Consider the following 27,073-nt stretch of genomic DNA (forward strand, 5'->3'; position numbering starts at 1 on the left):
TGTAATATACCGCATTTTATTTCAATTAGGAGATCGACAAGCACTCATCAAGCGACATATTAAAACACTGAAGCCATTATTTCAAACTCACAATGGCTGCTTAAAATAAATACTTTGAAGAAGAAATAATACAGACAGAATATGAGAGGCTCGGAGGTGAACACAGGACAGACGCGTCGTCCAGATGTCCGAGAGAGGAAAGGGTGTGAAAATCCCCGGAGTCGGCCCGACTCTCCAACCAAAGGTGTTTTTGTATAAAACAGCTAAGTACTTTGAAAAATACAGAATCTTACAAAAATCTTCTCACTTCTTTAAATCACTGTAAAATATCAGCTGGTATTATGACAAGAAATCAGGAACTTTCATGTATAATAAAAAGACAGAATGTGCTTCTGCATTTTTACATTAGTATTCACAAACACGGCGAGGGCGCCGGACGTCCAAAGTCCTGCCGGGTTTCCGTCCTTCCGCTATTTCACCCGGACCCGCTTCGCTCCGAGCCGAAGCCGTCGGCGAGCCGGTCCGCGGACGTCGGCAAAGACGCCTCCCCAAACGCCGGCCCGGCCCGTGGGACGGCACGCTTCCCCGCCGGGCGTTCTGACGAGCGGAAACAGTGTCCTCGCGGGTTAGAACTACAGACGCCGTTCACATTTTCTGCGTACAAAAAACAGAGATTTTTAAAAACTATTCCTCTCCTTAGCTGCTGAGCTGTCCCAAAGAGACGAGGAGCGCGAACGGGAGGGGATTCAAGAAAAACAGGTTACAGTACAAAACGTGGTCCGGGTGGTCGCGCACGAAGCATGCATGTGTCTCTGTCCGCTCGCCCCATGCAAGCACATCCTGGATACAAAGGCCTCGTGGCTTTTCCTTCGCGGCTCCTGCGCACGGCCGCTCGGGAGCTCCTGCCTCCGAGCGGACGCTGCGGGGATGGGGGATCTTCACGCACTCGGGTTAGGCGTCGGGGCGTCGGCCGCGTCATCGCCGGGGCGGACATGCCCAGCTGGACCCCGGGCCCCGGGCCGCGGGAGCGGGAACCCGGAAGGTGGGTTCGTCCGCTGCGGAGGCTCTATCGGCTCTCATTTCTTTTCCGACGAGGTCCCGACGGCCCTCGGAGTACGTGAGATGTTTTCGGTCCGACGCGAGGACGTTCATTGAAGATAGAAGTCATTACGATCGCGGCTGCAGACGGGCTGCCGGGGTTTTTTTTCGGGGTCCTGCATCTGTTCCAGGGTGGGGTTCTTGAGGAGACTGTAAACCAGAGGCAGCAGGCTGGAGTCTGCCCATCTCCTCCTTGGATCGGCACAGAGGGTCTGGAAACGGGAGGTCGCCTTCTTCTACACGGCCTCTGCGTCCTTCCACCTCCTTACTGCGGGGGCTCCAACAAAAATATAACTTAAGATAAACTCTCTAGGCACTGTTTGATTTCCAAGGCTTTTTCTCAAACGCTGTAGTAAAGATCAGCAAACAAATAGGAAAATGAAAAGAACAGAAACACCGGAGCCACGGCCTCGTCTGCGACGCCTCAGAGGAAGCCGGCCGGCTCGGCAGACCCGCCTCTTGGAGCTCCGCCGGGGCAGAACATCTAAAGGGCGAGTGTTTGCAAGGGTTCAAGGTCGGATGTCGGTCTCAGTCGTCAGCCCGGTTCCTCCTCCATCACAAGAACCATAGAGACCAGACTCTTCAAGCCATTATCTTCTGGGGAATCTCTATAGAAGCTTTGATGAAGATGCAGTTGTCTCGGATGTAGTTTCTCTTCTTGATCTCCTCGTGAGAGATGAACTTGGGGTAGCCGAATCCCAGGGTGCTCTCGTCCAGCGAGTTGCGGCTGCTGCAGGGCTTCTGGAAGTTCTTCCAGTTGGGATCGGGGTTGAAGGTCTCGGTGATGTGCTGCGGTTTAGAGAGCGACGGGTCACTCTGGTCCAGGATGGAGAAAGTCACCTTGTAAGAGAAGGGCCACTCTAGGAGGTTGTCGTATTCTCCGGGCAGCACGCGGATGTAGACGGAGAGGTGGGAGCCCTCGCCGCTGCCGTTCCCGTTCAGGAAGGCGGAGACCTGCAGCTTGTAGCCGTAGCGGTGAGTGTAGAAAGGCGGGCTGAAGAACTCGTGATTGCTCCGGAGCTTGGCCTCCTGGAGTTTGCGGGAGTAGTCGCTGAGTTTCCAGATGAGAACCCCGTCGTGGCTGACGGACAGCTCCTCCATCTCCCTCCGCAGCTCCAGGATCTCCTGCCTCTGGCGGCCCACCATGTTGCACATCATGGTCAGGTGAGACTTGGTGGTGTCTTCCAGGTGCCGACCGATGGCGAGTTTAGGGCACTGCCGGAGAGCACAGACACTTTTGTCACGCTGCCGTTTGAGCTTGAGGGTTAGGGTTAGGGTTAGGGTTCGCTCGAAGCCACTAGACAGCAAACGCAAAGCCGACATGACAGCAAACGACACGGAGAAACCGGACGACCGACGTCCAACCAGCCGTGGGACCAGCCACGGGGCAGCGGTGAAGGCCCTGGTTGGAACCAGCCACTGGGCAGCGGTGAAGGTCGGGGTTGGAACCAGGCTCTGGGCAGCGGTGAACGGTCTTACCCTGTGCTTGCAGCCCGCATCTTTGAAGGGGCACAGGACCAAAGCGCTCCCGCAGTTGTCCTTCACGTGGTTGGCCAGGTCTTCTCGGGCGATGTTGGGGGTCCCGCACTGGTTTGGACACTGGACCGGGAAGCGGGGGCAGTGGTACTGGTGGTTCTGAGGAGAGGTGAGGACACAGGGATTCACTTCATGTCAATTATACTTTGTACTTGAAAATATGACTTGGAAATCATCTGCTATAAATAATCAATGGAGTGCTGATGGCCAGTTAGCCAAAGGCTGTTTATCATTTTTCACTCTTTGGAATATTGAATTAATCAAACAAACTCAGATGGATCTGGACAGACTTCAAACTGATTCCCCTGGATGGAGTGAGAACTAACTCTGGACTAAGTTTAAAGGAACTCCCCTGGACGGGGTTCAAACCAACTCTCCAGAACGCGGACGTATAAAGGAACTCTCCTAACTCAGCCGGCCTCCTGCAGCCCCGACACAGGTTTCTTCTGCACCGACCCCCAGGAGAGATGGCCGGCTGATAGGAGGTCGCCGGTCTTCGGCCGACCGCCGAGCTGGCGTCTGAGTGACGGGAGCCCTTCGAGTGACCCCTGGCTCTCGCACTGAGAGCGGACGCTTGAGCCTTTGGAGCTTCGCATTCAAACAAGTGTTATTTCTGTGTTGCTTACCCGCTCCGGCCCATAAGCCATTAAAACCCCCGTCGTGCTTTTCGGATTTAGCGCGTTTTAGCTCGCTGGCAGAGAAGTGTCTCGCTTTCCAAAACCAACCTGGATGGTGTCAAAGACGAACTCTTTCCCGCAGTATTTGCAGGGCTGCGTGCGTTTGGGGCACTCGGCCAAGCCGTGCTGCGACAGCAGGCGGCGCATCATCCTGGCCCCGCACTTGTTCTCGCAGTAGACGCTCTCCTGGGGACACACGCCCTGGTGGTTCTGCAAGATCAGGAGTGAAATCAGACCTTTCCCCAGCAAAGAAACAAAATACTGACATGAAATAACAGTGCGGTGAATTTTCCCAGTGGCACGACTCCTGGAGAAAAGCTCCAGGCGAGGAAGGAAGCTGCCGGCCCAGTGGACGTTCAGCTCCGACGTGCAAAATGTAAAAGGCTTCGCCCACGAATCTTCCGTCAGATGTCAGTTTTAGAATTAACATTCCAAAACTAGTTTCCCCACGTTCAAGTCGCCGCTGTGCCGTCGGTGACGCCGTTGTTACAATCGAAGCTCTGAACGCTTTCTAAAAGCTGCGAGAGGCAGGAAGGTGGATTTCTGCTCCGATCTGTGGCTCCGTGGCAAAACCAGAGAAAACACAGAGAGCCCGGCGGGAAAACCTGCTCACTGGGAGACTGTGGGGTCCTTCAGCCTAGTCGCCAAAGGACACACACACACACACACACACACACACACACACACACACACATACACAGAGTCCGAACAAGCCAAGCAAACTTCATTCCTTCTGCCAACACGTGTTATTTCAGAAGCGGGCCGAGCTACGTGAAGGCAGTGACTCATGAGGCTTTGCCCTTCCTGCTCCTACACAAAGACACCTTTCACAGGGCTTAGATGAAATATGGAGTCACATGGATGCTGGACCTGGACGGGGACACGGAGGCCGTGACGGGAAGGGACGAACGGAGCGTTTACCTCGTAGGCTTCCCCCGTGAACTCGCTGCCACAGAATTCACACTTGACCTTGCGCTTGGGGCAGTCGTGCTGCAGGTGGTCGGGCAGATCTCGGCGCGTCAGCTTGACGGAGCAGCGGTTGGGGCAGGGAATCACGTTGAAGGCGCAGGTGGAGAAGTGGCCCTGGAGAAGGCGCGACACAGGAATTACACACATTTGCAGTGACTTCGGAGAATCGGAGGCAAGGATGAGGACCAGAGGCCGCCGAGGCGGAGCCTCAAACCGAGGGAGCGCGTGAAGGGCGACGCGGAGAACGTGCGACAGCGGCGAACGTGCGACAGCGGCGCTCACCTGCAGCTGCTTCATCTGTCCGGTCCAGCGGCAGCCCTCTTCGCTGTGGATGCAGCGGATAGGCAGCGCCAAGATCTGCTGCTCCAGCTCAGGGTCCGGGTAGATCTGGGGAGGGAAGGCAGCGTGAGGGCGGAGCAGCACCGGACGGAGAGCCAGGACGCGACCCATCCTTTTGTGTGGATGCTCCTATTTGTGGCGTTCTGCTCCTCCCGACATCTTCATCTCTACTGGCACCGAAGAGGGCGGCCGGCCAGATGCCGAGTGAAAGATGCCTTGGACCCCATCAAGGGTGATCTCAGCACATCCGCATTAGGAAGGGAACGTTCACGCCGTGCTCTTGGCGAGCGTCGGAGCGACGCGTGACGCCGACACGACGGGATCAATACGGGTTTCATCAGAGGTTAAAAATAGCGACCTGAGATGACATGGATCCAGGGCACGTGCACATTTCCCTTCTGGGGTGAAGGTCACAATGGAGACAAGTCAGGAACATCTGCAAATACAGTTGCCATCCAAAAACTAGCAGGCAGTAGGTTCGTGTTGGCACAAACACAGTGGAATGCCGGGACAAACACCATCTGTTGAAATGAACCAATAAGAGTTGAGGAGCGGCAGCGGACGTCTTCAGGGCGACGTAACCCCGGTCTGACCCTGCTGAACCTCGCCGAATGTCACCATCACGCTTCGGACGGCGCTCGTCTCTGGGACGGCGGACAGATTATCGCTCGGTTACCGTGGGGACCGCTTGATGCCGGGCCCTGGTTTAGCGGAAACAGCTAAGTTTGCTGTGCATGGCTTGGTTTCCGCGAGTTAGTTAACAGAAACAAAAGCACAGGATAAGCACTCTGAGGCTTCCGGCCCTCTCCCGCTCGGCGGGCCCCTTAGGAGAAGTTGTCATCTTTGTGTTGGCGGACGCTTCCGGGAGAGACGGCGTGGACAGAGAATTCCTCCCCCTTGGCAGCGACGCTCTGTTTTTGCTCGGATCCCCTGGATCCGGTCTGGCCGAACTCCGTGGCGAGGATTCATACCTCTGCTGACGCCGCGCCGCCCCGCCGGAGCAAAAGGCCGGTCAGACCGGAAGAGCGGCTTCCTCCAAATGTCACTAAAGTGCCGGAAACAAGCGAGCGGCAGCTCGGTCAGAGGCGGGGCGAGAACACGCGACCGAGCTCCGGGTCCGCCACGCCCGCAACAACACCTCTGCTGCCGTGAAGGATCAACCTGTCCCGCTGAGTACCCTCTGTGGAGGGCTGAGGAGAAAGGAGCATCCGGACACATGGAGGAGAGAACTCCGCCGCCACGGTGATATGCTTTGAGGAGCAGCAGAGAACAAATCCTCTGCAGCTCCTGCTGCTTTGTTCTAGTCCTAGAACCTGGAGGGAGACGGTCACATTGACCTTTTAATAAGTTGTTCCCGGGCGGGGCGGCGTTAAGCTCCTTGGAGCTCCGACTTCACCCAGTCTGCTGGTAGCGGCCCCATAATGACCGGCGGCCGCCGTCACTCCGGAGCCAGGCTGTTTGCCCACGTTTCCCGAGGACAGCGTGCACCTGCACACCTGACAGGACCACCGGCGCAGGATAATCTCACAGGCGACTGTTAGGCTGGGCAAATAACAGCGTCTGACAGGTGTGTGTCGAGGCCCCGCCCCACCCGGCACCGCACTTCCTGAAGGGCGCATCTGTGGAGGTCCAATGTTGATGCCTGAGCAGTGGACCTGGTTCCTCTGTACCAGGAACCTGCAGGACCCCCCCGTGCAGAGAGATACGGGGGTCCATTAAAGTTTAATATCCTGTTGTAACAGGGGAAGAGTTGACATTTTATGGTGTGTGTGTGTGTGTGTGTGTGTGTCGTAATAAATGTTTCTCTGTTTCCCTCAGTAACAGCTTGGACTGCAGAGACACACTATCATCACCACCATCACTCTCTGATCAACAACATGACAGCATCTTCAGGGTTGGACCAGAGCAGGACTGAAGCCTCAGAGATCTGCCTGGGCTTTTGTTCTTTAAAGTGCAACAGAAGAGAAGGAGAAGAGAGACGAATAGAAAACAACAGAGTTTAAAACAGAGTAGAGCAGAAAAGAATAGATTAGAAGGACAGAAGGGAATTCAGGAGAATAGAATAGAGGAGAGAGAAATAGAACAAAATAGAGTCGAATCGTCTCTTTCTGAACGGCGTCACAGAGGTTTTCGTTCACTCGACTTCCTCTGGACCGCAGGTCGGTGGACGCCTACCTTGGCGTAGTCCAACGGCAGCTGGTCCTCTGGACACTTGAACACGCCCTCACTGGAAGAGAGAGACACGGGGAGAAGATCCTGTTAGAGGAAGCTACCCAGGTGAGGAGCACAGGTGAGAAGATGAGGAGCGACGCTGAGGAGCAGAGCCGCTCCAGCGGCGGTTCTACCCCCGCCTCCGAAACATCGCCATCATCAAACAAACAACCGGCGCCGACCCGAGGCCTCGCACAGCAGGTCCCGCCTCCCTTGGAGAAAATGTCCAGATGACGTCTATTTTCACCGAGAAGAGGCCCGGAAGCCCGACGTTCGTCTCGACTCATCTCGCGGACGGAGGGAGGTTCGATTCCTGCCCTTGAATTGCAGCCGGGAGCATGTTCTGTCTCACACAGGACGGTTGTAGGAGAAGCAGGAGGACCTGCCCAGAGGAGATGTGTCCTCCAGACAAAGCGCGCTTCCTTTCACAGCTCTTTGTTTCTTCACCACCCTCGGCCTGCGAGGATCTGAGCGCCGCTTCCACACCGGGCCTTTTCTGCCGAGGCCTCGCCGCTCCTTTAGAAGGTCTGACCAGGAGATCGTCGCGGCTCATTAGGTCGGCCCTCCGCCACGTCCCGGCCCACGCCTCCATGAAATATTCGTCCCGTAAATAACCCAGGCAAAGAACGCCGGGGGTCCCGTCGGGCCCGAGGAGATAAATAATAGAGAGCTGAGCAGCCAATCGATGGCTCGTCTCCTCAACTCTCTCCTCTGAGGACCACAGCCCCCCCGGACCAGAGAGGCTTGTAACGTCTGATGTATTCTAGAAGCTTAAAGGCTGATCTGACCTCCTGAGAACAGGACGCCCATAACACCCCCCTGCTCGGATCGGACGCAGTCACCTGACCGCCCTGGCGGGTGTGTGTGCGCGTGTGTGCGTTTGTGTCTGTGTGTGTCTGTGTGTGTGTGTTCTCCTGCCCGCTGGCCTGGCTGTGAAACCAGGGAGAGTGTCGGCGTGGGGGATGGGCGAAGAAGACAGGAAGGCGGGCGGCGGATGGGGGGTTAATGCACGACGAGACAGCAGTAATTCCCCTCCATTAAGGCCATTGTGTCAGCGGGGGGGCCGGAGACCAATTACCGAGACACGAAGCTGGAAAAGCGGGTCAATCGATCGCAGCTCGGCGAGCATCTCTTCCAGGCTTCTGCGGAACTCGTCGCCGGCGCAAGGGAGTCTTCTCCTGCCGCGGGGTTCGGCGAGGGCGCCGGCCCCGGAAGAGGACGGCGCCAAGAAATGAAAAGCGACAGCCCCTCGGCCCGGCCCGACCCCCGGCCCCCTGCGCCGCGCTCAGAGGCGGCCGGGCAAAAGGAACCGGGTCACACACTGTCAGGATGATTTCCGGCCCCTGCCCAGACGCTAAGGACACTCGGCCTCTCTTTGCCAGCGCATTAGCGCTGAAGGTGAGCCCGGTTGAAGGAACCACCGCCGGCTAACAGAGGCGACGCTCCGGCTCGGCAGCCCAGGGAGGACGTCCTCAAACGGGGGCGTCTGGAATATCCACAGATTCCAATAAACCTTCTCTTACAGTGACCGGATCCGGAACATCTGCCTATCTGCGAGCGGCTCAGAGCTTCTTCACCTTCTGAATGTTCTATCAGAGAGGAGGTCAAACTCCCGGCCGTCGCTCTGCAAGGTTCTGCATTTAACTCTTCGCAGAAGCCTCCGACCAGGTCCACAGGTTCTACCGGTGAACGGCCGGAAGGAGGTTACCTCTGTCAGTAGGACTAGGGTGGAGAGCAGCGTCTCCTACCGCCCGACGCTCTGTCGTCACACTCACGCTGACAAGAAGAAACCTAAAAACCCATCCGGGTAAAATGAGGACAAACGGGAATACTTTCACCCCCTCACACTGCATGTCCTCCACCGCCACTAGTGAAGCTGCCGAGTACGAATCCAGTCGGAGGGACCAGGACCTGCTCTACTGACTGGGCCCTCACATAAACAGACGCTCTAACGTCCAGGAGGACAAAGATAAACAAGTGCCGGGACGTCTCCGGCACCAAACACCGGCACCGTCTCGTTAACATTTCGTGGTGAACGTCCTCTCATGGCAGGCGAGGGTCGCAGCTGCTCCGCCAGCGGCACAGGATGGCGGTGGAAGGTCTTCTCCCAATCAATAACAGGGTTCCTCTTGTCCTTCCTTTCCTTTAATTTAACCTTCTTTGTTCATCTGACCCAGGCGGCTGGTTTTCTCGGGAGAGACGTTCGCCATGGAAACGTGGCAGAAGCCGACCAAACGCTAATAGACGTGCATCTGTTTTCCCAAAGGTGCATTTGCAGACCCTTCTGAGGGTGCGGGACGGCCGAGGACGAGCAGCTGCACGGTTTCAGGGAAAAGGTGTCCCGGCCGATGGAAACGGGGGTACTCCTGCGACTAGAGGCTCGCGCCGCTGAGCGACAGCTGACGAGAAAATGTCCGCCGTCTCCGGACAGAGTCAGAAGAAACCCAGCCAAAGAGCCGGCCTCTGCAGAGCAAGGGGCACTTCGGAGTCCTTTACAGGAGGAACGATGGCGGCCCTCTACACTCCTTCAGCCGGCAGAAAACAGGGCTTTTAGGGACACGGTCAAACATTATTTCTAGTCCACCTCCGCCTCCACTGAGTCCTGCCTTCTGACAGTGACCAGATGATCCTCAATGGAAATTATCCACGATAAATGGTTTCTTCACAGGCATCCACAGAAGACCTGCCTCCCACATCCTCCATCCCAGCTTCCTCTAATTGCGTCCCGTCTCTCCTCCAAGGGGATCCGTTCATCCAGCTGATCCCTCAAGGACGGCCATCACAACACGCTTCGTCACCACGGCCCCTGACAGGCAGGCATTGAGAATATTTAATCTCACCCCGCACCAGGGGGGCCGGGTCCTGCCTGCAGGCCCAAAGAACTGTGGAAGCTACTCTTTACAGACACTCCAAACCGGCCGCTGTGAGCAGCAGTGGGTTCTTCAACACAAATCAGAAACATGACGGCTGCAGCACTTTAACACCCTCAGGAGACTAAGGGCACTCTCGCTACTTTCTGGGGGTACTCGGTAGTTTCTGGGGGCAGTCGGTACTTAATGGGGCCACTCTGAGTACTTTCAGGGGGGCAATCGAGGTACTTTCTGGGAGTACTCTAGGTACTTTCTCTGTACAGAAATGACTTGCTGTTTATGCCATGAAATCAAGAGGAAGTGGATACTTTGTTTATTAACCCGAATCCAACGGGTTTTGACTCTCTAGTTATGACTTTCTTCTCAGGCAAAATGTGAGAAGATCATGAAAGCAGGAAGGCAGGACACCGGCGTGTGCGTCTGTCCCACGGCCACCTCATGCCGAAGGGTTTGATCTGAGCGTTGAGCTTTAGTGTGAAGAAGCAAGCGTGACATAAACTGACCCCAACGTCCAGGGTCTGCTTGAAGGAATAAACACAGCCGCAATGTGCGGACGGCAGCCAGGATGCAGCGACTCTTAGAGGCTTAGAGAAATGTTCCTGTGAATCTGTGGTGAGAAGTTGAGTCATCCGAGTCCAACCTGCGATCTGGCCGGTTCTGACACGCGGCACTCGGGATGTAGAAGTACAGCGAGTATCTCCACGTAGAACAGACGTCACCGTGAGCCTCTGCAGGCCCTGTGTTTGGAAAACTCACAAAGTTGGATCTCAAAGTTTTTCCACAGACTGGAAAACTTGTTTTTAGTTTCTGCGAGTGTCTCCGGAGCCGTCTCACCGCAACCCGCGCTTCGCTTCCATTCCATCCCAATGAAAACGGCGGATCTGCCGTGAGTCTCTCTGGTTTTCTGCCGTGAGCGGTGGGGCAGCGGCCCGCCTCCACAGAGCTGCAGTCTCCTGAACCCGCGGGTCAGAGTGCCACCGCTCAGTGAGCTGGAAGCCTCCTCTGCATCAGACTCCTTCTTCTCCTTCGCACCGCCCATCTGACAGTCAGTACAGTATTATCTGGGCCTGATAATAGCTGGAAGCTCTGCATGTCCTCCTCGTGACTAAATGGATTAGCCGTGTCGCAGCGGCGGCGGGCGCCGACCGGAGCCGACCCTGAACGAGGTCGAGCGTCTGGGCCGGACCGAGGTGGCGGCTCCGCCCCGGCCGCTTGACGCGCCTCCGGAGCCCGGCGGCAGACTTCTCATTTGCAGAGAGAGGGACGAAACGCTCGCCGGGCGAGATTACCCACGGCCAGAACGGGCTGGCCGCTCCTTTCCAGAGCTCCTGCGAGGGACCTCGGCACGGGTCCGCACCGTGACAGCTCCGTGTCTGGCGGTCACGGCGGCCAGATTAACTGTCTGCGCCTGCAGCGCGACGGGGATTAGCCTGCGTGGTGCGCAAACCCTGACACATTTTAGGTGACCTTCTCCTCTGACACTCCTCACGGGTAAGTAATGCTGCCATATGCAGGAAGAAAGACATCCTAACACATCTTGATTGGACCCGCTGGCGTGATACGCTGAAGATTCACCTCTCTTCCAAACGCACCGCAGTAAAGAATCAGAAAATAATGAGAATGAGGAAAAGTTCATTCTGTTAGCAACCTCCATCTGTTCTTCTGGGCCAATTAGCAATTTTCCACTTAAAGAGGGCCTGTTGGTGTATAAGGATCACGAATGAATGAATTTCCTTAAATCGACCCAAAGTAGGGATATTACAAGAAAATATAAAAAGAAGGAAAACAAGGGGGGTTTTATATATATATACATCTATATATACATAGATATATATATGTGTGTGTGAGTGTGTGTGTCATGGTGGGGCAGTGGTTAGCGCCTTGACTTCACCACACAAAATCATCCTGATTGGACTCTAACAAGGGGACCTTTCTGTGTAGAGTTTGCATGTTCTCCCCATGTCTGCGTGGTTTCCTCCCACAGTCCAAAGACATGCAGCAACTTCATTGGAAAAAAATGGAAAATTGCTCTGAGTGAGTGAGTGAGTGAGTGAGTGAGTGAGTGTGATTCCTAATCAGACCTCCATGGGTTGATACAATTGATTTCCATTGATCAGTTTTGTGTGATTTTGTTGTCAGCACATTCAACTGTGTAAAGAGCAAAGTATTTCATAAGAATATTTCATTCATTTAGATCTAGGATGTGTATTTTAAGTGTTCCCTTTATTTTTTGGAGCAGTGTACATATATATATATATATATATATATATAATGTACATACAACAGGCTGCAAATGATCCACAGACAGCATTAATGGATGATCATGTCATGTTTCTTGCCACCGTCCTGGACTTGGATGGATTAAAGGTGGCCGTCTGTTTGATTCGTCCGCTCTCAATTACTTTCATCATTAATGTCTGAATGTGGGACTCTGCCATTAATTACTGACCTAATTCCAGACGGAGGGTATCGGAGTGATTCCATATTTCTGTGATGTGGGAGTTCTGTGGCCGCCGACGTGACCGCAGATAAATAAAATATGAACTTGTTCTGGGTTAGGGTTTGAAGCCGCAGCCGCTCTCTCTTTCCAAAGGCTATAACAATGCGGTGTTTTTTCAAGATCTCCGAGGCCCGCTCGCTACACGCTCGGAGAGCTGCGAGGAGCACGCCTGTCCAGAACATGACACCTGGAAAATCCCTCCTGACTCCCTGAGCTGGTCGCCAGCTGCTCCATGAGGAGGAACAACAGCCTGCGGGTCACGGCCATCGGCGGGAATTAGATCAATTCACACGTTAAACCTGAGATACAGTAAAATGCATACATACACACATTTATCGATATCTATATAGATGTAGATCTCTCTCTCTATATATACAGAGAGAGAGTGAAAGAGATGTAGAGTAGTTCATAGTCTGTATTTCACCCTTCCTCATCCAGAAAAATTGTATTTTTATTGTGTTTGAGCTGAAAATGATGTAAGTAGAAGAAAGGCACTACTTTTTGTGTGTGAGTGTGAGTGTCTGTGCACAGTGCTCTGTGTGTGTGTGTGTGTGTGTGTGTGTGTGTGTGTGGGTGGACGTCTGGCCTGTTTTCCCGGCTTCATCTCCAACCCGATGTAACGCACAAGGGGACTGAATGTGGACCAAGATAGAACACCCGTTAGCGGACAGTTTTACTACGAGCTATTCAAAGCACCGGACACACACACACACACACACACACACACACACACACACACACATACAAACACACACACACACACACACACACACACACACACACACACACACACACACACACACACACACACCATCCAGGAGGTTCTTGCATCCACTCTGCCGTTGTGTTGCTCCACAGATGTTAGACCATCATCTCACACACTCGGAGGACGCCGACAGCGAGGACACCTGAGGGCAGCACGCTCATGCCGTCATCACTTATGTAATGATATTCATTTCTCCTTGCAGGTCACCTCGCTGACAGCAGTGAGCACAGGCCATCTGTGTGTGTGTGTGTGTGTGTGTGTGTGTGTGTGTGTGTGTGTGAGCTCACACTGCCATCAACAAACATTCAAAGGCTGGCCACAATCCTTTTTCTGAAATGCCGGCTTTGCACTTTGCAGTAATGTGCCTCCCATCCGGGGAAATACTGCAGGGCTGCCATTGTTAAGGATGACGGAAACCCGGCGCTGATTCCATACGTTTCACATGATTATCTACTGTTTAACTCCTGTAACTGGATTACTGTGGCGACCTACTTTCTGTGCAGAAACAGAGCCTGCTCAGACCCAGGGTCACAGCAGACGTCAAGGACGGAGTCTCCTCACCTGCCGGGGGACGTGATGGCTTCAAACCCAGAGCAGGAAGAAGAGGAGGAGAGGAAGGGTGAATGGACAGGGGAGGACGAGGAGGCTCTGCAGGCCGATCCCAAGCCTGCAAGATGCAGTAATCTTTCCTTGAGCGGGTGAGGAGGGAGTTCTAATCTCCTCCCGTCAGCGGCATCCGGACGGGACTCGCAGACTTCACATGCAGGACAACATCGGGAGGCCCTCGTCAGTCTTTACAAATCTCTCCTTCTTAGAACCCTGTTTGGTTCTGAGGGTGAGAGTTAAGCGAGAGGACCGAGCCGGCAGCCAGCGATTCCTCAGCGGGAAGCCCTGGACCCGACGGCTCTGCTCCGGGGTCCTGATGAAGAGCAACCAGAAGCTTTTTTGTTCTTCTCTGTGACCCTGCTGCCTCACGGAGATCCTAAACCTAAGACGCTTTGGTTCTTTCCGTTCACAAATCAATTTAAGCCCGTAACGAAATGTGCCGAGCATAAACATAACAAGATTTGCTTTGTGCATCCGGAGCCCGGCTAACGTGAGCGCTTTCTACTTTGATAGCGGCATTATCTCAGCAGCTTCTAAAGAGGGCTAAACATCCTCATTTAAACAGGAACGGGCTCCTGTTTCTTCCCTTTGCAGGAAGACACTTTCAGAAAGGCAAACGCACCAGAAGGCGGCGGCGGCGCCTTTGGTTCTCTTTGTCCATTTCATCCCCCAGATAATGCAGCGAGGTGGAGTGAAATCAATCCACTTTCATTAACCGCTGCTGATCTGGGCGCCGGCCGGGGGGCGAGCGAGGAATCTGTCCCATCGATTCCAGCGGGCTGAGCTCACACGTGCATGAGCGCAGCCGCCCTCATCCACACGGCCTCATCCACTCCGCGACCGAGACGTGCCCTCGTGCACGAGGGCCTGCGGAGGAGAGCGGGACTCATTGAGAACAGCTCAATGTGTGATCCGGTTGAAGGGCGGTTTGCGGGCGGAGGACGGCTCCTCCAGATCACCGAGGATCCAGAGCTTCGCCGCATCGCACGCGGGAGGAGAGGAGCATTCGGTCTGCCGTCCGGTCGCAGGAGGTGCGAAGAAGCCCGTGACTCGGCCGGGAGGACGGGGATCTGCGGATCTGCTGAGCCGCAAACCTTCCCGGCACGTGTGAATCCGCGCCTCTTTCACGGCAGATGGGCGTTCTAATTTTAGCTCGGCCTCAGAGGCCACATTTCTGCTCCGAAGAGCGATCTGCCGCCACGACGAGCAAATATCTGCTGTGCGAGGCCTGCGCTGGACGGACCGCCGCTGACGGCGCCAAAGAATCGCCCGGCCGATTAAAGCGGGAGCAGCTCGCCAACTGTACGCATATGGCGCTGAGAGAGGACCGGACGCAGACGCCTCGGCCTCCTTCTAACGGCGTGAATGAATCAGCTCTCGGGAGGATCTCTCGACACCAAGCCCGGTGTGAAATCGCAGCACTGACAGATAAGGCACGGATGCAACAGTGTGCTTCCGCCGCCGCGAGGCCGTCTGCCGCGGCGTTCGGCCGCCACGGCTCTGATAAGTGTGTCAATTCTGCAACGAGGACCAAAGTTTTACATCTCTTCCTTTTCTCTGCCCTCCTGACCCTGGACGGAGGCCCATCTCACAGGAAGGTCTCCAAGAAGCTAATAGGAAGCTCCCTCCCCCGGCAGCCCTTTCAGCTCGCCCCTATTAACTCCAGACAGAGTGTGTGCGTCGTCCACGGCAACAGAATCTTCCAGATTAAGAGGGGAGTTTGACACACTTTCTCTGCTCGCTTAGGATTCGCACCGAGCGGCGCAATTTGGAAACCTTCGCGCTGTGGTTTCCACTCCGCACGGCTGATGCTGACGTTAGCATATCTTCTCCCGGAGATCTCCTCTGAGCGTCCACGCTACGCACTGTCAGGGCAACCAACGCGAGGCGTGACACGGCGTGACGCGGCGTGACATGGCGGATCGCGGCGTATCACGGCGTGTACACCCGCCCAAGCTTTGTTCCCAGAATAGACGCTGCGGACGTGTGCCGATCTATCTGCTGCGACGCTCCGAGAACACTGTGTGTGTGTAACTGTGGATGGGGGTGATGTCATCACAGTTCCCAGCCGCCCTCCCCTGTGTGTATGCGGCGGCATTGTTCCCACACACACATGCAAGCACGCTCGCACACACACACGCACACACACACACACACACACGCACACACACACACCCCCACACACAGAGGCTGCAGCTGAGGACCCCACCTGCAGGTCGGGTCCTCACTGGTCCTCTACACCAGACGGTCTCGGGACGGTGAGCCATCTTGAAATCTGATGTCACTCCATCCCGGCGCGTCCCCCCGTCAGGGGGTGATAATCCATTAAAACGTAAAAAAGGATTATTTTTGTCCAGGGGTTTCAAGCTGCTTCATCCAATTAGGAGCCGCGCGGGCGGGAAGTCTCGGCCCAGAACAGCACAGCAGGGTTTGAGCCTCTGTGGACGTCGGACCGGCCCAGAGTCAGACCCCGATGACCGGCCTCACAAAAACATGAAGAAGCAACTATAAAAACCGTTTTACCAGAACATTAAAGAACGAAAAAGCACGAGTGTGAGACAGGAGCCAAAACCAATGCGTCGCTCCTGCAGCCGCACCAGGAACCGGGATGATCTCCGGTTGCAGTCGGCAGCATTACTTCTAGACCTCCTCACGCTGTCTCTCACAGCGCCAGCAGCAGGTGGACGGTGAAGATAACCCTCCTACCGTTCCCTTCTTATAGGTGGGAGATCTTTGATTTAACTGGCACCGGCTCATCGGCTCACCCGTTCCCCGGTAATATCCCGCAGTCCCGGCAACCCTCATATCTGCCCTCGGCAGAGCTTCCCTTGGAAGAGCTGAGCTGGGTTTCACCTGAACGTCATACTGTCAAAAGGCCACGGCGCGGTCTCAGGTCTCAGGGAACGACTCGGTTTCTCCGGACGTGAACTTCCCTCTTCCGGAGTCCTAGACACGGCCGCTCTTCACAAAACAATTACACTGCTCTGATTTCCTGCCAGACATTAAAAGCCACATGGTTTCTATCTTCGATATCATCATTCATATCATTTGAAATATGCCCACTGTGGCACGATGGAAGGAAAAGTCTACTCCGTTCTGTTCTACTGATCTTCCAATCTCCAGCTCATCAGCACGGACACTGGAACTGAAGGCCTCCTGCTCTGCCGGCTCGGGGAGCTGAGTCAGGCCTGCGAGCCGGGCTCAGCAGGGCCAGTGACAGTTTTAGGTCTTGTGCTTCAGTGTCCATGGCAACAGGGCGGGGGTGGGGGGCTTTCTAGGTATGTGTGTGTGTGTGTGTGTGGTGTGTGTGTGTGGTGTGTGTGTGTGTGTGTGTGTGTGTGTGTGTGTGTGTGTGATGCACAGAGGGAGCGGCTCCTAGACTTGAGCACACACAGACACGTGCTAATTGTCAGAAAAAGAATCAGGGCTCAGTGCTTCCATGACCAGAGGCTGTGATCGTTCCCCGTCCGGCAGCAGATCTCCAGTGATCTCCCTGCAGAGTCCATGAGGACAAACTCCAGAGCCATGAAGGACCACATTCCCGACGGGGTCCGAGCCTGATCGGGCCGAACCTCCGGCGGTTGTCCACTTGTCTGCCTCGCGGACGGGATTCCTTTGTTCGGCAGGCGAGGCGCTGACGTGGAACGGCCTCCTTTGTTTCCAAACGCCTCGGCGCCATTGTTCTTCTGGCGTGGATTCGTCAACCCGCCTCTGTTGCCGGGAGCAACAATGACATGAATGACGGGGTTTTTTCAATCCCGACATAAAAGGATGAAGTGGGCGAGGAACGCATGCCGCAGAGATGTCACCCATCTCATGATGATGAAGATCGAATAGTTTTCGATGAAAAGGTCGATCGCTTTTATTTCTCTTTTCTGCAGGTTATTTCTTTGCCAGTCTTTTCCCGAGACGAGGAGTTTGAGAGCTCCAGCTCTGGTCCTCAGATTGCCGCTCGGCCCGTTTCACTTGCGAATGAAAAGAAAGACGACGACGCGGAGAAGTCCCGGTAAGAAGCGAACCTCCGTCCCGAGCGGGCGCCTGACAGACTTCCTTCAGATGGATCGTCAGGCTTTGTGTTTCCAGATGTGAAAAGGAGCTGCCGGCGAGACCCGTGAACAACTAGGGAGGCGGTGAGATCTTTGCTTCAGAAGAGGCGCCGCACGCGGGCCGAGGTCTCGGTCTTTGCGGCTGAAAGGGGGCGGAAGGCGGAGGGCAACCGGGCTTCGACCCCGGCGTTGATAAAGCCCGTGGATGAAAGGCCACAATGCGGCGTCTGTGCACCGGAAGCATGGGGGCTCCGGGGCTCCGAGCACCTGCCGGCTCCACAGAGCGGCCTTTCACCGAGGACAGGTGCCCTGGCAGGAAGACGCCGCGCTCTCCTTCCTCTCAGCTGCTCTCTTTTCAGAGCTCAAACACGGATTCCTCACATTCCTGCCTGGCAGCTCGGCAGCCGCCGCGACGCTCCCTCAGCTGTCCTTTCAGCACGACAAGACAGGGAGCTGCACAGGACCTCACACAGCACCTCCACAGTGGAGCCGCCGCTCCTCGCAGGTGCATCTCCGGCCTATGAGCTGCAAAAGGCCACCAAACCTCCTTTCGGTCCGACCGTGTCTGAAACCGGTGACCTGCTGATGCAAATAGGCCCAGAGGCGACGCCGCAGCCCGTGAAGCAGACCAACCGGAAAACCCTAAAAATAAACACTGGGTGGTCGGGCTGGAGTGTCAGGGCTTGACACTAATTAGAAGAATGGGAGCTTCCGTGGGAGTGTGCACACGTGCACGCGTAGCTGTGGCCGGATGCGGCGGCGACGGCTCGTCGGGCCTCGGAGCCGTTCGGTGACCTGCGCACAGATGGGCGGACGGGGGGACTGTAGCCGGGCGGAGAACGAGGAGGATCTGAACCTACCGCGCTGAAAAGTATCCGTCCATCAACCCGAAGGAGCAGACTATCACCGAGGTTTCATCCCAAATGTCTGCAGGGTGCACCAGTGTGAACGCGCACGGTGCCTGTAGAGGAAGAGCGGCTTCACATAGCAGACATACCCCGGCACGTGTGAGCACTAGCCATGTTATTCAGATGCGGGCCGGCTGGCTGGCGTCCAGCGGCGGGCCGGGGCCGGCGCTCTCAGCCTCACGGGGCCCGGGAGCTCCGCCAGAAAGACCAACCTTCCTCTGCCTCTCATTGGTCGGAGCGCCAGAGAGCTTTCGGGATCTCCTCGGGAGGAGGGCGAGTCCGGACGCGCCTTCGGAGCCGGCGGGTTTGAGTCGTCTGATCTGATATTCAGACGTATTTCAATTTAACCGATTTCACCTCCGACCCGCCACCCGAACATCCAGACCTCCCACTCTGAGACACTCAAACAATGAGCGCTGCCGCACAGGAAGCCGGGACACGGGGGGTCAGATGACGGCGCTGCCGTTAAAACCTGCCAAAAAGCTCGGATGATTTACGGGAGCTGCGTTCTGAAGGCGGGAGGCTTCCGCTCCGCTGTTCACGTGGCCTCGCTCGTGTCCGTCCAGAGGGCGACGTGGGCGGACGGGCTTTGCGGAGGTCGTTCCTGAGTCAGCAGGAGGCTCGGCGAACCTCGGAGATTCACGTCCCGGCAGGGGACGAGTCCGCTCACGTTCCATCCGCCGCCGCTCCCTCCGGCTTTGGCGACAGCGGTGAGCGGTCGGAGCTTCTGGTTTTATGTACACACTCGATATTGTTCCTCTTCTCCTCTGAAGAGCCGCAGTTTGATCTCTCCCTAATTCTGCTGACGCCGTCTGTTCGGCCAAGCTCTTCCTGTTTTCCTGTCTCCGCATCCTCAATTTGACGGCTCGTTCTGAGTCTTATTTCAAGTGTTCCTCTGCTTTCTGCTGTAACGTACGGTAACGTTCTCCCCGTCCCCCGAAGCCTTCGGTGGCTGGTATAAATAAACCCTCTTTGTCACAGAGTGGGCAGGGTTTTAAGCTTCGATAGCAAACACGACTCATCTCGATCACGACTCGGCCCGCACGACCGGCCCGCGCCGGCCGGACGGAGGAAGCGGTTTCTTTAAGGGAGGCGCCGGAGCCGCTTCCCCTTGAACTCTGAAGTCACTGAAAAGACGCCTTGTTTGCTCTGCGAACGCTCCGGAGCGGCAGGGGGGTGAAGGTGGAGGCAACCGGAGGCTTAGGATTGTATTTGAAGCACTAGCAGAGGAAAGCCCGCAGCGTTTAGGGTGCATTCATGTCTAAAGCTGCAGCTCAGCGACCGCTCCAGGCCGCATTACTTGGGAATCAAACAAAGTCAGTCATTTTCGGGGGTCTCTGCGAGGGGGATGAGCTACGCCTCAAACAGATGTCACTAATAAGCTCCCTCGCAGCTCCGGAGAGGCTGACCTGAATATGGAGCCTGTGAACGCGCACGCCGTTTAAAACCAAGCTGATGAACATTTAAGGAGAAGCACTCCCAGAACCGTGAGTCGGACACTCACCCCGATGCTACGGCCACGCCGGCGCTTCAGATCCACGCAAACAGCTGTCACAACACCAGCCTGCTCACAACATTGTTGCGGTGTGTGTGTGTGTGTGTGTGTGTGTGTGTGTGTGTGTGTGTGTGTGTGTGTGTGTGTGTGTGTGTTGGTGCGCAGCTGTGTGAACGCGTCGGGGCCCTTTCCCTGGCACACGTCCCCATCACAGCTACATCCATGCAGCCCTCAGCTTCCCCCCGGCGGGCCCGGCGCAGAGCCCTTCCCGACACGGGCCGGACGCCGCCTCCCCTTCCAGCAGAGCCCTGATGAGGAGGAGGAAACGTCATCGCTCAGGGTCAGCGGTCATGGTCATCGCTCAGGGTCGGCGCCGCCTCCGCCGGCTGTTCGATCCCAGAGCTCTCCCTGGTCCGCCACAGGTGCTTCGCTTTGGGACGGAAACCCACAGAGGCAAAGTTTACTTTCTGTTAATATTTGACATAGAGCTCCTAAACGAAGGTCTTGGTGAGGCCTTCGGTGGACTTGCCCGCTCAGCTTCCTCTCACATGTACACCTTGTGCAGGGGCCGCCTGCCGTGGCTCCATCTGAAGCCTTCCTTCTCCATATCTGGGGGGTTGCTGGCTATCAGACGCAGTACCTTCTCCCACTCGCCCTTTCCGCTCAGCCAGTAGACTTTCTCTTTTCGTAATAGTTGTGAAATGATAAGTAGGAAGGCCTTTGCTTTCCCAAACAAAGGTTTAGATTGACAACCTTATCATGGTCTGAAGAATGTTTTAGTAAGACGTCTGTTATTGAAAGGTCACATCATAATTCCTGCACCTGATTCATAAGATGCTAAAAATAGTGAAACAAGATGTTCATCACTGCAGAGACTTGTGAACTCGTGAGAACCCGGAGGAAGGCATGTTGAAGATGCGGAAGGTCTACAAAGACCCAAAGAACCGAGATGCAGTCCCTCAGAGGGATCTGGGCCGTCCTGCCGAGGATGACGAAAGGTTTCGGCGCCGGCCTCCGACTCCTCCCGCGATCATTAGTTACCGGCCCGCCGGAAGGAGGGGGGCGGCTGAGACGACTCGTGAACTTTCCTCGCCTTCGCCGGCACTCGGAGATGCAGACTTTAGAAGCCCTCGACCCTCCTCCGCCGCCTCTCACACGATCTGATTCTCCCAGCGAGCCAGCGAGCGCCTCCTTTCATCCATTGATCGGCCCACATTTTCTGGGCTCCTTCCAGCACATCATCTGACAGCTTCTCCGGGAGGCCCGAACAGAGAGGCTCAGAGCGGAGCCGGGGGCCTTTCACTGGCCGAACACAACGCGTCTCTGTGAGCGCCACTGACCGCCGTTGTGGACGAGCCGGACGGAAATTCACCCCAGGCCCCCCGCCGTATTCGGACACCTGCGGGGACAGTGGACGTCTCTGTGACGGGACGTGGACGCTCAAGGAGGTCGCGGTCATTCACGGGCGGCCGTGGCATCGGTCCCGGGCACAAAGACCCGGCTGCTCCGTCGCCAGGTCCTCCGCACGTCCCGGCCATCTTTGACCCCACTAACAGAGACGGCCTCAAGAAGACGGAGCGCGTCCGCCCCAGCTGACGCCTACCCTCTGACAAGGAGTCATCTCAACTGTGGCGAAGCTCGGACCGATCAAAAGCAGAGCCGTCTGAAGCTCGGGGCTGAGCTCTTCCGGCACCTTCTGCACATCCTTTGCGGGAGCCGTTAGAGCGGCCTTTGTGTAGACCGCCTGGCGGACACGTCGGTGTTGTCCACCGGGACAGAGGTGGACCCGTCTCTTGTGAAGAAGCAAGCACATTTTTTCCTGAGCTGCAGGTTTTTATTCCTCCTCATTCCTCATTTAAGGTTTGCTCATAAAAGATATGTAAACAAATTAATTCTTTATTTCTGAGTTTACAACATAGATAAGTAGATTAGAGTGACTTCAGCTGAGACACGTTCAGCTCTGTCCTTCTAGCCGTCCTCTGCTCTTCAGCCAGAGTTTAGCTTCCCATCTCCATGAAGCTAACGGCTTCGAGCTGCTCGTCTGCGGCCTGTGCGTACACACACGCAAGCACACACACATGCACGTGCACACACTCGCACACACACACACACACACACGCCACTGAGCCTTTCATGAAACTCTAGACCAGGTATCAGATAATCCCACGTCCTCCCACAGGGGTGGGCGGGGCGGGGGGGGGGGGGGGGGGGGGGGGGGTCAGAGTCCATTGAATTACACGTGATTAATATGTAACTGCACACCTGAGGACTTATTGGACCCTTGGTCAAATGAAATCAGCTGCTGGAGATCTTTCCTCTCAGCCTGATGCACAGAACTTTATCTGAGAATTCATGATGGACTCAAAAAGCACCAAAACACAAATCCATCATATAAAAGGAGCCGGACCGCAGATACAAGGGTTCCGCGTACGAGGAGAAGCAGGAACGGCGCAGACGAAGGTGTGGGTGAAAACAGCGGAGATCGGGATCAACACCGACGTCACGCATGGGATGTGCGAGGGATGGAATGAATCGCAGCCGGTTGAAAACCCTCTCTGGGCAGCGGGTGATGGTGAGATGGGTCTCCTGTTCGCCAACTATGGACTTCCTCTGCAGTCGAGGCCGGCACTTGTGTGACGCCTGCAAGGAGAGCTGCAGGATGAAGCTCTGGAGCTGAACAGATGACCTCCATCCCTGACAGGACCACGGCACAGCGCTGTACGCCCCCATGCAGAGCTCTACTCTGGCTCAGAAGATCCACTACTAACCGCCCTTAACTGGCATGTTTAACGCAGCCACAAGGTCTCTTAAGTGCCCGCACACACACACACACACAGACACACACACACACACACACACACACACACACACACACTGTGTATTACGTACTACCCAGCCACAGAGACAAAGGCCGGCCCGCTCATGTGAGCGGCGCAGGCGTGCAGGAGCGCCTCGGGCCGCTTCCACCCCGTGACTCTGCGTCACACACCACACTCATTTCTTCTGTGGCAGAAACACAGGCCATTAGCATCACAAGCTAACGTGCCTGTGGACACAGCGGCGTGCAGCGGCGGCCCCGTGCACGGAGACACGGTAAAGTGAGAGGAACTCATGCACGTCCTGGACTGCCTTTGTGGAGAATTCCTGTGAAAAACAGCCTCCAAGTGGCTGAAAAGTCATCCTCCAAGCGAAGAGCAAGCGGGTTGTGCTCGGAGGAGACGCGCGGGAACGCAGAGGCGTTCTTCGACAGCTCGTCGCGACACAGGATAGAACGGCGTGGCGCGGACGGACTCGGCCGGCACGCAGCCTTCCATAACCACAGCGGAAGACGGCGCTCGTTGCACAACGGGAGCAAAGCGTTAGCTAACGTCGGTAAACTTGAACTTTCCTCAGAAGACCCGGGAGCCCTGAAGCGAACCCGCCGGCGCGCCCGGCTCATCAGAAGCCACGCGGCAGCTGCTCGATGCCGGCGGCGGAGAAGGGTCGACGGGCTCATGAAATCTCTCCATGTAACCGGTCTTCTACGGGCGCTGCGGCCATTTTGAAGGAGGGAGAAGGCAGTCTGGGTGAACTCCACGGCCGAGCGGGTCGGCTCGGTGTGTCTGCTCTCTCGCTCTCTTTGTTCGTCCGTTCGGCTGCCGTTCGGATGCGGTTTGCCGCCGGGGGCCGGCAACTCCGGGGCCGCCCGGTCACACGGCCCCCGGGCCAGGAGCTCCCGGCGAGAGTTTCATTCAGAAACGATCTAAATGGACCGATCTGACAAATGGGGAAACGGCCACGCGAACAGGTACGGATCAGTCGGGAGTTTCCTTCTTTCACCCGATGAACCCCGGACAGCTCATCGGCTCTTCTGTGGGGACGGTCCAGAAACCCAACGTCCACGTGGAAACCCTATGCTGATAATGAGAGAATTGTTATTCTCGCTCTGTGAGGACCGCCGACGTCACGGCCATGTTACTGCAGACGTGACGCTTCCATTGGATCCGCATGTCTGCAGCGCCGGGGCAGATCATACCCGAAAACCAGAGGACCTAAGAAACATCACACCTACGAAGACTTGAACCCAGAGCGGCTGGCTGGGGTTCATCTCAACTTCATCTGAGAGGACCTCTGCAGCTCTCGCAGGCTGCAGGGGATTCCCACATATTTACACTCAGCGGGGAATCCTTCCTATTTTCACCACCACAGAAGTATGTGTGTGTGTGTGTGTGTGTGTGTGTGTGTGCGTGTGTGAGTGTGAGAGAGAGAGTCACATGATAAGATAAATCCTCAATACTTCAGTGTTACCACGAGGTAATCCTTCACTGCTCCATGCTGACAGATGATTCTACAAACCCCAGGATGGTCAGGAGGAGCCTCACTATTCTTTCACAGTCTGCTCACTTTCACGACTTGTAGAGATCAGATTCAAAAATATCCAAACCCAGACAGACTCAGCAGAATACACCGTTGACCGTTTGGAGCAAAGGTGGGTGGAGCACATGCTGTGCTTCTGCAAAGGTGATGACAGAAACACAACAGAGCTTATTTCATGCTAATTTATATCCAGGGCGTTTCTGCTGTGGGCAGTGGACAGAGTGGCTGGAGGTGTGTGTGCTGCTTTGATCGTCTGGAGGCCGCACGAAACAAAGCTTTCCTCTCCACACACACACACACACACACACACACACAAGCCAAGCAGATCTGGATCAGGAGGTGTGACCTCCGGGAGAAAGGTCTTCACAGTCCAGGCTAACACCACGGACAGTCTGTATAATCCTGGGCTGGAACCACCCTCCACTGCTCCGACCCAGTGTGACCCTCCTCACACACACAAACACACACACACACACACACACACACACACACACTCACACACACACACAGCGGGCCTCTTCAGGACGCACACAGTTAAACTGAAAAATAAACATCCAAATAATAAACATGTAATAAAGGCTGTCCGCAGAGAACCAGACGAATAGCTGCCATCTTTGGTGTGTGTGTGTGTGTCTGTGTGTCTGTGTGTATGTGTGCGCGCTCTGCTGTTAGGAGCTTTGTTCACACTCCTCTACAACAACAGTCTCACGCATGACTTCCTGTCGTGCACGTCTCCGCGCTGACATTGGGAGACGTGGACGCCCTGCTGGCCTTCAGGAGGACACACACACACACACACACACACACACACACACACACACACACACACAGCTAGGGCTCGGAGGAGATCGAAACGAAGCCCGCTTGGCTCGTCGTTGCGTGGAAAGGTGAAGACACACCTACACGTCGTGTTTACCGTGACGCGACCGAAAGCGGCTCCGGGCGGCTCGACGGACGGGCCGGACCCACCTCAGGAACTCCTGCAGACAGGTGTCGCAGAAGCGGTGTCCACAGGTGGACACCTGGACGGGCTCCCGCATGGCCTTGCTGCACAGCGGACACTGGAAGCGTCTCTTCGGCTTCTCCAGGAACTTGTAGTCGAAGCCGGGCATGGTGGCGGGGCCGGGCCGGGCCGGGGCCGCTCCGCGGGCCTCGGGCTTCGGGCTTCGGGGGTCCGGCGGTGCTCGCTCCTCGGCGGTGCTCGCCCCGCTCACGGGGGCCGTGGGTCGCGCTGCCGTTCACGCCGGCGGGGGGCGCATATCACGTCCCTTCGTCGCTGGGAGCTCGGAAGCGGGTCGTCCTCGGTTCCTCCGCCTGGAGAAGACGGTGTCCGGAGAGCGGCTTCGGCTCGGCTCTTCTCCACGGTCCTCCTCCTCCTCCTCCTCCTCCTCCTCTTCCCGAGCGTCTGAACGCGGCGCAGGACCTCCTCCGCCTGCACGCAGAGTCCCGCCTCCTCCTCCACGCAGGAGGAGTCAAGGAGCTCTTCACACCGTCTCACCCGACAAATCTGCTCCGTGGACCTTCGCGGGGAACCCGCGGCCGGACGGGGGTTCCGACGGTCCGAACGCCTCCATCCGCCGACCTTCTGCAGACCCAGATTCCAATGAAGACCTCACCGAGGTCTCTCACACGCGCACACACACACAGACACACGCAGTCACAGAGAGCCTCGGAACATCTCCAGGGTCTCCGGCTGAAGGACAGACAATAGTTGGACCATCGATGTTATTGATCCGATCGGGGAGGCGGTCGATGGCCGCGGACGGCCTGCGCCCCCTGCCGGCGAGGAGCGCAAACAAAGGCCGGCAGGAGGACCTCCTCCTCCTCCTCCTCCTCCGCTGGAGGCTCTCCTCTTTTGCGGGTCCACACAAAGCAACAAAGCCCGCGGGAGCGGGTCACGCACGGACCCACGCACACGGCAGATCACCGTGAACCTGATGTGTTGCTGCTGGATTGCGTCATCGTGACGTCATCGTCGTCATCGAAACAATGGGACGCGGCCCTTTGGCAGAGACGCACCACCAGAGGACCTCCGATGATGCGTCCCCGTCAAAGGTTCTCTGAGGGGGGAAGATTTACAGCCGTCCGAGAACCTAAACGTGTCTTTTGACACACAAGTTCGGAAAAAGGAAGACGTTTGGATGTTCGACCAGCAGCCGACAACCTCTGACCTCACTGCATGTTTATTGTTGGAAGATACTGAGTGTCTGCCGTGTGCGTGTGTGTGTGTGTGTGTGTGTGTGTGTGTGTCCGAGGGCGGGAGTCATCCCTGACGCCACCGCGGCCTGGCAGATCTGCAGCACATCAAGAAGAGGATCTTCACCAAATACCCCGGCAGAGTTGGGAGTCCGGTCCGGTTATAAGGAGGGCTAAACATCTTCTCATGAAGGTCATTGGGCAGGCTGTCGGGCCAGGACCGACACGTCCCACATGTCGAACCCTCACGGCGTTTCATGAAGAACAGGGGCTTCTGGTGATGTCTGTAGCTCAATTTTCAACTTCCTGCCCTCTCAAACGTCCACAGGGAGCTGCCAGGTTCACTGTTACTCTCTCAGTAGCAGTACTTTCACACCGAGCAGTGTCGATACAGACACGCAATCTATGGCGCAAATATATATGCAGCACCTGAGGGGTGTGTGTGTGTGTGTGTGTGTGTGTGTGTGTGTGTGTGAGCATACAGTTTATGGAGTGTATAA

At 56.0% G+C, this 27,073-nt stretch overlaps 1 protein-coding gene across 1 annotated transcript; it reads right to left on the bottom strand.

Annotated features, from left to right (window-relative positions):
* Positions 1-27,060, bottom strand: traf4a (tnf receptor-associated factor 4a). Its single transcript, XM_086164534.1, has 7 exons — positions 25,347-27,060; positions 6,795-6,846; positions 4,563-4,667; positions 4,233-4,394; positions 3,360-3,521; positions 2,578-2,733; positions 1-2,313 (listed from the first exon to the last, which is right to left on the bottom strand). The coding sequence occupies exons 1-7, from the start codon at positions 25,487-25,489 to the stop codon at positions 1,681-1,683; spliced, it is 1,413 nt and encodes a 470-aa protein (XP_086020660.1). The 5' UTR covers positions 25,490-27,060; the 3' UTR covers positions 1-1,680.
* Positions 27,061-27,073: the final 13 nt, after the last annotated feature.

The sequence above is a fragment of the Fistularia commersonii genome, chromosome 18 (genome assembly GCF_037954325.1).
Source record: "Fistularia commersonii isolate RoL2024-O1a breed Wild chromosome 18, RoL_Fcom_v1.0, whole genome shotgun sequence".
NCBI lineage: Eukaryota > Metazoa > Chordata > Actinopteri > Syngnathiformes > Fistulariidae > Fistularia > Fistularia commersonii.

Coding starts and splice junctions, on each gene's coding strand:
- traf4a (XM_086164534.1), bottom strand. CDS start 25,489: ATGCCCGGCTTCGACTACAAGTTCCTGGAGAAGCCGAAGAGACGCTTC. Junction 4,395..4,562: donor GACAGATGAAGCAGCTGCAG/GTGAGCGCCGCT, acceptor CGCCTTCTCCAG/GGCCACTTCTCCACCTGCGC. Junction 2,314..2,577: donor ATGCGGGCTGCAAGCACAGG/GTAAGACCGTTC, acceptor GCTCTCCGGCAG/TGCCCTAAACTCGCCATCGG.